Source organism: Scaptodrosophila lebanonensis, unplaced genomic scaffold (genome assembly GCF_003285725.1).
Source record: "Scaptodrosophila lebanonensis strain 11010-0011.00,11010-0021.00 unplaced genomic scaffold, SlebRS2 tig00000092-arrow-pilon, whole genome shotgun sequence".
Classification (NCBI taxonomy): Eukaryota; Metazoa; Arthropoda; class Insecta; order Diptera; family Drosophilidae; genus Scaptodrosophila; species Scaptodrosophila lebanonensis.
Genome location: NW_022060566.1, coordinates 3,286,336 through 3,297,739, shown reverse-complemented (window position 1 = coordinate 3,297,739; position 11,404 = coordinate 3,286,336). Strand labels below are relative to the sequence as shown.

At 36.0% G+C, this 11,404-nt stretch overlaps 1 protein-coding gene across 1 annotated transcript; it reads right to left on the bottom strand.

The window, feature by feature from the left end:
• Positions 1-1,746: 1,746 nt before the first annotated feature.
• On the bottom strand, positions 1,747-11,404 carry LOC115627211 (gamma-aminobutyric acid receptor subunit beta-like). Its single transcript, XM_030522831.1, has 8 exons — positions 11,311-11,404; positions 5,822-6,169; positions 5,533-5,704; positions 4,474-4,658; positions 4,249-4,406; positions 3,671-4,174; positions 2,251-2,472; positions 1,747-2,182 (listed from the first exon to the last, which is right to left on the bottom strand). The coding sequence occupies exons 2-8, from the start codon at positions 5,896-5,898 to the stop codon at positions 2,007-2,009; spliced, it is 1,494 nt and encodes a 497-aa protein (XP_030378691.1). The 5' UTR covers positions 5,899-6,169; positions 11,311-11,404; the 3' UTR covers positions 1,747-2,006.

Genomic DNA, 11,404 nt, shown 5'->3' with positions numbered 1-11,404 from the left:
GTTTGGAGAACTCATGGCTAGGGTAAGTCAATAAACAATCTATTCACGTTGTATTATAGAGTCTTGAAAGGTACATAGTACTTATATTTATAATCGCAGGCAGCAAATGCAATTTTTTTAAAGCTAATTTATCTACAGATGCTTTTTGCCTTCCACTTGGCGTATAATGCGCCAACAGATCACTTAGGTGGTACCGCGGACAACCGTAATCTCAGCTTCATTATGGCAGAAATAGAGAAATACCCTTTTCCGCGATTAACGAGGGGGCCTTAAAAGGTGGACTATCCCAATGTCCGCTTGCTTGTTAATGGACTGGGTTCGGTTGCCTCCATTATAGTCAGTGGAAATTCAAGCCAGATAGAAAATAGATTACTGGAATATAATACTGTCTTACTTAATCATTTGAGACTTTGTTGTTGGCCTATCCACCGGTTGAGGCCACATTTAGCGGCACCTTAAGCTGGCGGGGAAGGAGTTGTACTTATTTCTATCCATTTGTGTGCAATTAATATTAATATATTCAATGCTGAATATAGAAGAGACACTTTAACGATACGCTTCTTAGGTAAAATAATTGATATGCTTTCTAAAAAGCAATGCATATGGAGTTTTATTTTACTTATGCGACCATTGAATTGGAATAAAGTGGAAAAGGGCGTTTATGAATACAAACCGCAATTCCGAAGAAGCTCGATCTGTGGAAAAGTTCTTTATATTATTTCCATACTTCAAGTATTTATGAATCAGTCGAAATTGGAAAATCATTAGATTTGGTAAATCTGATCTATCGAGAACCGATCGCGGTAAGCGAAGTTGTCAAGGTTTGAGAATTTATGTATCTATTAATTACGCATCGTATTTAGAATTTCTTAATTGTTTTGAGCTACAAAATGCTGGCAATACTTTCTTTTATAGCATAATATTTAATAAAGTTAAAATGCTAGTGTCAGACAGACAAATATTTTGCACACAAATTTCTCGAATTACGCTATGGAAATCAAATCTATAGTGTGATAGAAAAATTATAATTTACTAAATTGGAATTGGAATTGCGGGCACTGCTTGGTCGTACATACATATATGGCTATAACTTCCTGTTAAAATAGCCTATGTACGATTTCCTATAAACTTAATATGCATATTAATAAGAAAAGCCTACATGCAAAGTTTGGTGTTTCTAGCATTTATGATTCAAAAGTTCTCGCTGCTCATACAGACGGACGAGCAAACAGACAGGCGAACACATTATATTGTCTGCCACGTAGCTATCTGCCTGTTACACACATTTCACACACTCGTTTTTTTACTTTTTCGCGTGGTTGTTGGATATATGCATAGTTTCTGCAACTTTTACTAACATTTGAGCACATTTTGTGGCGAAACTTATGCAGGTGAGCGTTAAAGTTTCAACTCACTGTGTCACGGCTAAGCGTTGAAAATGGGGAAATTGCTTTGTGGCAACATGAACATTTTGGTGATAAGTTGTGAAGGGTGTGCCGTAAACCACACACCAGATGCTTCATAGTACGCAGTGCTTAGGTAAAGGGGCCATTGGGCGTTCCATTCTCTTTCCTACTCAAGGACTCACAAAAGATTAAGATAAAATAGGATACAATTTAAATAGAAATTAGCTGAGAAGGGAAAATTCATGTACAATTGAAAGAAAAAACAGACATGCCTTTTTTTTTGATTTTTCAATGATCATACAATTTATTTTAGTTTGTCCTTTCGTTATGTTTTGATTCCGCTAGTTAGGGTGGGGCAGATGCGGTCAGTTTGATCGTCTCTGGTACATTTCAAATATTTGCATTTGCAAATATCTTATTTTGCAACGTATTTTGCAGGTTGTTTCTGGTTTTGGATTTGATTTTGGTTGTATACTCCTATAATTGGGCCAACAATTGTTCATTTGTTTATGGAAATCCCCATGCTTGGGTGGAGCTTAGGTGTGGGTTTCTGAATTAGACTACACACTACGTGGGGGCGTGTAGTATGGGCAGCCGCTATCATTCCAAAATATAGAAGAGCCAGTAGCCGAGATTGAAGGCGAAGAAGCTGATGGGGAATATCATGCGTGAGTATTTGTCGATGATGTTTACATCTTTGATCTTTGGTATGGTCGCCTTTAGGGCCGAGGCACCCTTCTTCAGGGCATGCAAGACGCGCGGACGGCCCGCAATACCTTCAAAATATCCAGAAAAATAATATTAATAATAATTTTGAAACTCCTTAAAATTGTATTGAGCTTACCCCGCTGTCCACGATGGCGAAGCTGGCTGCGACCAGTGCCGTAGTTTCGTGTGATGCGGAACGAGGGGGGGAACTTGGCCAAGTCCATCGTCTCTGTGCCGATGGAGCCCAGAGTCGCATTGTAATTACCTTTGCGCAATGAAGGTATAGGACTCATGCGTACATCCTGCAGCTCTATGATGTCTTCTGTGGTTGAACACGTTTCGGATTTTTCACTTTTGCCTGTGCGAGTGGAAAATAAAATTACTAATTCTACTGATTTTGAATGTAAGACTATGTATTCGCAATGAGGCCTAGTCAGTTGTGAGAAAAGTAAAAAAAAAATGAAACACACTAAACACGGAAATGAAACATTTACAATTAAGAATAGTGGGTTTAACTAAAATAAAATGTCTCTTTTTTTATCTTAATCAGCTAAATGTTCTGCAAAATGTTCATGGAAAAATCGTACGATTTAAAATAATAAAAAATAGTCACTATTGACGATTGTGGGTTCCTGCCATGAAAAATTTTACTCATACAAAGGTAGTCCCCTATTTTTTCCCCAATTGGGAGTTGATTTAAATGCAATTTATATTCTTAATGTGGCACTAATTTGTTACAATCGGTGGGAATGTTTTCCTTTTTTACCTCAATTTGGGGTCGAATTGTGCTCCAATTTCTTTTTTGAGCTATACAGCTCCCCCTATTGGGAGTTGATTTAAATGCAATTTATATTCTTAATGTGGCACTAATTTGTTACAATCGGTGGGAATATTCTCATTTTTTACCTCAATTCGGGGTCGAATTTTGCACATATTTCTTTTTTGATCTATACAATTAAGAGCACACGTTGAAATTTCAACAATATCGTGTGTGTTTGCTGTTTCCCCTACCAATGTTGTTACCCTATTTGAAGGTTCAAAGTTGTCCCAAAATGTTTATTAAACAATTGAAAACAAAAGACGAATACCTTCATTAAAAATTAGGAATGGTTGATAAATAAAATGTTTCACGAACTAATGGTATACACCTTTTTACCACAATTACGAGTTGTAAAAATGTGTGTTGTGTTAAATGTGACACTAAAGACTACCATTTGGAGATAGTCAGTTGAATTGAGGTTTCTTCATTTTATGCCCCCTATTGAGAGTGAAATTATTACCAAAATACTGATATGAATTGTAGAATTTAAAGCATGGGTTGAAATTCAGCAATCTATTAGTCGTCTTTATGTGTGTTAGTTTGTGTGCATATAAAGGTTTTTTAAGATCAAAGATGTGGTCAGACCAGGAAACAATTTGCATACAAATTGAAATTGCGTTTTGAAAAGTAATTCTCTTTGAGACTTGCTTATAGAAATTGAATTGCTTTTGAGTTTGTGCTCAAATATTTGTCTGTCTGAGCTACTACTTTTAAAAGGCTACCCCCACACACTGACCTAATTTGCGTCGATCACAATCCTTTAGTTTTTTAATCTTCTTCTTGGCCCGCTTTCCCCAATACGTATAGTTGACGGCCGCATATTCGAGGAGGGCGGCAAAGACGAACACAAAACACATGACCAGGTAGATGTCGATTGCCTTTACGTAGGAGATGCGGGGTAAGGAACTGCGTACACCCGTGCTGATCGTGGTCATTGTCAGCACAGTGGTGATGCCGAGGGCGACACGCGCGCTAGTCGCCTCATGATTAATCCAGAACGAGACCCACGACAGCATTACAATAAGAATGCTGGGCAGATACGTTTGGAAGACGAAATAGCCGATGTTCCGTTGCAGCTTAAATGATAGCGAGAGACGCTGATAGACGCCGGTGGCCAGACGCTCCTTGCGATCGTTCGTCTCATAGCCAATGATCGTGAACTGCGGTAATTCGGCATCTTCCACGCCGCGCACTGGCGTCGGTTTCCAGTACATGACCACGTCACTAACTGTGTAGCCATCTTTTTATCCGGGAACAACATAACATATATAGTAATCTGTTTTTGGTTTTTCAAAGTCTCTCTCTCTGACTTACAGCTTTCAATTTCCACTGTGCAATTCTGCGAGTCCAGTGGGTAATAATGCAAATCCATCATGCAAGCAAGTGTGGTGGTGAAGCGCATCCCATATGTGACAGCGCCATCGCCTCCAAGTCTAACCAGCTTATTTCGCTCGGTAACATCGTGCAGGAAGCTGAATAAGTAGGCACAATATATGTACATACAACACTTTCTAAAATCTTGAATACTTCGACTCTCACCTGTTCTTGTCGTTTGCAAAGAACGTATCGGGCACCCAGATTTTTTCAGCAAAATCTCCCGATAGTGTGAGCACATCGCTTACACCATCATCTTCCGCATCGGCATCATAGTATGGGCCGTAAACGTTGAAAGCCAGACGCTCGTCACGCCAATACTGGTTCAAATACATTGTTATTGTGTAGTCCTGCGAAAAAAAAAAATCATTTCTCTCAATTAGGTGGCATAATGCTCTGATGGGGTAGATCCGCAAATGCAGGCAAAAGGAAGACAAGATAAAGCGAAATCTTTCCGTATAACTGTCCGTCTGTATGAACGTTGAGAATTTTTAAGCCAAACTTGTACTTTCTGCTGGTCTTATCAATATAGAAATCAATATATATAAATAGAAATCGCAAAAAAACTTTAATATTTTATATAGCTGCCATATGAACAATCGGTCGACATATTACATTTGGTAAAGTGCCATTTTTGTTTGTTACTATTAAGAAATTTGAAACATTCCACTTCCAAAGGGAAAAGGAACAAACTTTCGTCATCCAATTGACTTTAACCCTCATTTGACTACTCAAAAAGATTACAAAATAAAAAAGCACTCAAAGCTTTTTTAAGATTTCTATTGAAGCCTGATTTGCTTGGTCTTTTTTGTGGGAAAATTGGGACGTTAAAAGGCAATACTTGTAGGTAATTAACGTGTACAGCCTAGATGGTAAGAGCTAGAAAGCAGAAATTTAAAAAATTGTTTAAATAAATAATTTTTTAAATGCATCGTGCATTATTCAATCAAAATATTAATTTATTCAGCTTCACATTGGTGCGAGACATCTATCGGTGCTTAGTTAATAAAACGAGATGAAACGTCCTATCTATGCATATTTATTTTATTTTTTTTAATAGTGTTGAGAAATCAGGAGCTTATATTTGTAATAAAATTTGCTCAAACAACAATTCCCATATTTAGGATTGAATGTGCGATGTCTAGCACGAAAAAGATTATGTATTGTATGAGTGAAGGAGGAAGGTTAATTACTATAGATAATTATAAGTTTGAATTCACTTACCATATTAACCTCTGAAATGGCATCAAAGCTGGCAATGGTCAAATCCATGCCCACATGGAGTGGCTCGCCACCAAAGTTGGGCCTCAGACGAATGTCGTAGCCCTGTAGTATTTTTGAGATAGTTTGTGTTACATTCTCTAAACGGCCGGCGAGCATCTCTTTTCGCTTGCAGCTGCAACAATAACAACAACAACAACATCAACATCAACAACAGTCTTACATGCATTTATGTACAAATATGTACGCATGTATATACATAGTATGTTATGGATGGGAAGTTAAGACTTACCGGGCCAGTGGTAGTTGTGCGCCAAGCACATATAGCAAAAAACTATACCACAGACTTAGGCGCCCGAAAGAAGGCATATTGGCAGCGGGCTGTTGTTAAATATCTACTCGGCGTCGGCGTCGTCGGCGTCGTCGTAGTCGTCCTTCTCGTCCTCGTCCTCGTCGTGCTCGTCGTCCTTGTTGTTGGCGGTGTTTTATTCAATGGCTGCTTTGTCATAACTTTTAGCTTTGTTAGATTGACGCATTTTTAGCACCGCATTGTTATTTTGTGCGTTCGGTTGATTGTTAGTTTGTTAGTCACGCTGTAGCGGTGCGATGCAAAAGTGCCATAACATTTTACCACTGCGCCCTAATGTATGCAGTAAGTATTTTTAAAAACAACAACACACATACTTATATGCATGTACATGTGTGTGAATGTTTGTGTGCACATGCATATGTATGTAGTAATCATGGTTGCCAAGCGTTCGTTTGAAACCTTCGGATGTAACGTTTTATTACATTGAAAGTGTGACATTCGCAGCCACACACATACACACACATACACACACAGACACACTCACACACGCATACACATGCACATTAGTGTGTGTGAATAGTGTCGCAACTAGGACGCCCAATTGGCGCACAATTTTTTGAGTTAAGTTCGTTGCGCTTGTCGTTGCGAGCAAAAAAGTAGGCGCTCGTTTCTAACGAATTAATGTCATTGACTTTTTATACATGCTACAAGCAACCCTAACCACCCAACCCCCCAGCACCCCCAGCACCACTCACCAAACGCTCACTGACAATTACACAGCACACACACACACACATCTACATATATACATACTTACACATACATACATGTATAAGCACGCACACTTGCTCAAATATTTTAACAGCGTCAACAACTTCCGTTGCATTTTACTGCCCCCCCACCAAATGAACAACAACAACATCAAATTGACGTACGCAACTTTGCCTTGAAAGGAACATTTTGAAATGTGTTGTTGTTGCTTGGTAGGGTCCTCTTTTTAGACATACGAGTATATATATGTACATACAAGTATATGAATACAAGTATGAATAGTATATGTATGTGTATTTTTTTCGGCATAATCAGAAGCTGTGCAGGAAGGTCGCTGTAAATACACATACTTGTAAATAACCAGCAAAAAAAAAAAAAAAGAAAGCTGTATATAGGGGATGGCTTTTTACACATTTAACTGCAATACACATTTAACTAGGCTGCGAATTATCAAACTAAGCTAGCTTGAGCAATTTATGTTTAAATAAGTATTACTACAATATTAATTCGTATTTGTTCGTGAAAAACACAATGGAAGCGAAAATTTGAAAGTTTTGAGACATGTGATTGACTACTATTTTTAGAATTATACTGTAGCGAGAGCAGACTGTTTTAGGCATAAATATTTAATGAAAAACAATTACGTACAAACTTGCTCCAGCATACAAATATATATTTACCAACTCAACATAATTTTGAGTTCAACGGCTCGAAGCTGGGTGCTCGTGGCTAATTCTATACGTAATTCTATACGCTTTATCATGCGACGACTAAGACCGTTGCGCATGCATTTATTGTTGAGTCACTCGAAAAAGCAAACGCTCATGCTCACATGCTTAATAAAAAGTACACTTAAACGCGCTCTCGCTCACTAACACATCTTTACATTTGGAACCCTAACTTAGAGACTAAGTGAATCGAACATTGATAAAGAAGTTTGCAAAGAAGACACTTGTGTCGCTCTTATTATTCGGTGGTAAATGGAAAAATATAATAGTGAAGTATATATCGAAAGCACTTCAATATTGTGAGGTCTGCAAAGATGGTACATGGGAGGAAAGATTGGACTCAGGTTTACTACCTTCGGACAACCCTTTCTAGACAATCTTAAACCTAACTGAAAACTGGAGATCGTAAAGTTTGCTTCATGAGAAGCTTTGGTTAGTTAAAGGCGAACCTATTGAACCAAAACTTTGGTTTGGGATGTGTATAACGATCCAGCCATATCATTCGTTATTGAAAGTAGATTTTTATAGATGAAGGAAAAGGTAAATTTTTCTTTCAACTTTTTTAACAGTAAGCTGCCTATCAACTTTCGATATCGATTTGAGGCGAAACTAATAGCTCCGGGCAGCTACTAATTAATAGAGAGAGAAATTATTTCAAATAAAAATAATGATTGGAATATAAACCTTATAGTTTTTCTGAACAATCTGCATCAAAAATATTATGCATATGCCACGTAAATATTATTAAATTAGCAAATTACTAAATGTTTACTTAAAACACCAGCATTCACACACAGCATGCAAAACAACCGCACAATAGAGATGCCCCATTGACCCAATTAGAACATTAAATTTTTCGAAGATCACATTTTGCTGAATTAAGTCTTATTTTGTGAAAAACGAAACGAAAGTTAAAAATAAAATATATAATTGACGCAATTCTTGTTTCAAATAAGTACCAAATAACTGTGTATTAATTAAACAAATTTGGCGACCAATTTAAGGATATCGCGTAGAATTCCAAATTATGTTATAAAAAATATTACAAAAAAATATAATTTTTTATATGTTTTGGGAATTTTCAAAAACAACTGTAGCCGTAACCACAGGAGTTTTCTGTGGCACCCCTGTTCTGATTTAATTTAATTGTTCACTTGTTAATTATTATTTCATTTGATAAAGCACTGTGCCTACAAAATGTTTTTTTTAAATACAGTTAGCTACAATAAATCAAATTTATGAAGTTTATTTGTCAAAATGCAGTCACGTGACGTATGATTAATATTTGTATAAAGGTATGAGTGTTTTTAAACTACTTAGTATAAGTAATTTATATGTAAATATCACTTAAAGGAACAAATGAAGAAATTGTAAATATTATATATTATAAATTTGTATTAAAATTGAAATTTTGAAATTGAATTTTTCCCACGTGGCGTATGAGCAATGTTTGCCCAAATATTACACATACGCCACGTGATTGCCCATATGTTTTCAAGTTGTTCAACATTTTGAGACAATAACCACAAATGGCATTAACTTCAGTTTAGTCCTTCGCTAGTTTTTTTTTCTTAATGCAGTGGTTGTACTTTTCTTTACGGTCATCATGACTCCAAGAGGGTCGTGTACGTCTTAATTTTGAAAGAACTTATAAATTGTTAATAGTTTGCAAGCATTGCAATTATTTATGTTAAATAAAACTTGAAAAATACAAAGTATTAGTAATTGGCAACAAAGAGTAAAAACTCTCTATAAATTTTAGACACAACAAATCAACATTTTTATACATTTTCAAAAACTTTTTAAAGATTACTCATAAACACATGACATCACACGGAGTTGCTTTAAATAAACACAACAAAATATTTCAGGTTTAAGCCCAACTTGTAAATATACAGTGTTTGTATTTCATTTCGTGGCTCAACTGAATTTAAATGAAATTCTTTTGACTAGAAGGCAGGTGTATTTAAAATCAAAAGCGAATTATCTGAAACGAAAATGTGAATATTTTTCTTAGCTCTAAAGCTACAAATGATTAGAGTAGATTGTGTTATTCAAAATGTGCAAATACCAGTTTTGTTAAAATTTTTTGTCTCAAAGGAATTCTGTTTGTAATGCATTCGACAATTTGATGTGCAAATTATTTGACTTAAAAGATAATAAAAATATTTTTGAATAAAATAGTAAATACGTCCGAGTGGAGACATTTGTAATGTTTTTTCGTGAATTTATGTAGAATTTTGTTGCCCTAAAATAAATATTTGTGTTAAGAATTTTCCAAAATAGAGAATTTTGAATAAATACTAAACATAACTTTTACAAAATTGTGTGCCCTAAAGAAATAATGTTTTGTAATGCTGATGAAAAATTGATGCAGGCATTATTTTTTTTAAAGAATTGTTAACATTTGACCAATTTATTGAAAAATGTTTGCCATTGAATTGTGATGCTTTTAATTTATGATATTTGCTTTATAAGCAGGCTTTCTCATAGAATTGTTAAATTTTTCGATTGATGATTTTCAACGTCAATTTCACAAATTTGTGTGTATGTTTTTGTGGTTGAAAATGGAAAAAAGCGAATCGATTGAATTCTCCGTTTTTCGCTCCTTCTAGTTTTTGAAATTGGGTATAAATAGGGGAATATGGTTCTCTGTTTATCGGTACTTTTAGTTTTTGAAATTGGGTATAAATAGGGGAATATGGTTCTCTGTTTATCGCTCCTTCTAGTTTTATGAATTTGGTATAAATAGTGGAATATGGTTCTCTGCTTATCGCTACTTCTAGTTTTAAAAATTTGGTATAAATAGTGGAATATGGTTCTCTGCTTATCGCTACTTCTAGTTTTTGAAATTGGGTATAAATAGGGGAATATGGTTCTCTGCTTATCGCTCCTTCTAGTTTTAAGAATTTGGTATAAATAGTGGAATAACCCTAAAATACTTTAGGGGCTATAAAAAGGCAACGTCTGAGACTTAAAAAAGGATAATAAATTTGTTGTGAACGCATTTAGGAACGCGCGCATTCTCATATATATACACAGCTATATATGTAGGAGTGTGTGTGTGTGTGTGTAAATGTCAGTGTGCTTTAAGAGTGTTAGCTAGCCTCTTGCCAATGCTGCTGTTGTGTCTGTGTGTATGTCTGTGTGTGCATACATAATCGAATGCATTAGCAAAGTTTTGGCCTACCATTTTGAGAACATTGTTATCATGTTGGACTGTGAGGCTATGGGGTATGTTTTAGTTTGACCCATTTTTGGATTTGCCACAGCAGCAACAACAACGACAACAGCATAGCAGTACACTCGTATATGTATTTAGGCATGTACTTAGGCATGTTAATGTTGTGACAATTTTGTGGCTTCCATTGCATTGATTTTGTGCGATTCGCATTTGGAGGCTGCTTGACAGCAATCTTTCAATTTGTTTACACAAACACACACACACACACAGACACATAATCTCTCACAGCTATTAATATCGATTGTTGTTTTGACAAGCAATCTTAAAAAAAAAAAGAAACGATAAATGATTGAAGTAGATTAGAATGGCAACATAGTTTGTCACATTTCGCTTTTCTACTTAAGCAGCAGCGGCAATAACAAAAGTCACACACATGGACACATGGAATCAGACAACACACACACACACACACACACTCATACATAGTATACATATATATGTATATATAGTGACACTTACTCTTACAGGCCCACAGACACATTTGCACGTTTTCCACTTTACTTTCAACAATAACAACAACAGCGAAAACGGCAACGCATGAAAATCGTTTTGTATAAATGTAACAAAATGGAGCAGCACTGTTTTCGTGTGGCGGGTAGGGGTGAACAAAAAAAAAAAAAACAGAACAACAACAGCAATACTAGCAGCCCACTGCCAATTGACACAAACACGCATACACACACACACACAAACACATATATATATATATATAGTATATAGATATGTACCGAGAGACGCACTCGAATTCACTTTCCCTCGCTCGTATGTTTTTACTTAGTTTTGTTTCGACTGCGTGCGTTTCACGCCCAGCGACATGTGAAT

Bases quoted from the DNA above. Each gene is read 5' to 3' on its own strand.
- LOC115627211 (XM_030522831.1), bottom strand. From the start codon at position 5,898: ATGCCTTCTTTCGGGCGCCTAAGTCTGTGGTATAGTTTTTTGCTATAT. The intron at 4,407-4,473 runs GTGAGAGTCGAA...CTACTTATTCAG, and splicing joins TTTGCAAACGACAAGAACAG to CTTCCTGCACGATGTTACCG. The intron at 2,473-3,670 runs GTCAGTGTGTGG...CCACTCGCACAG, and splicing joins TTGTGATCGACGCAAATTAG to GCAAAAGTGAAAAATCCGAA.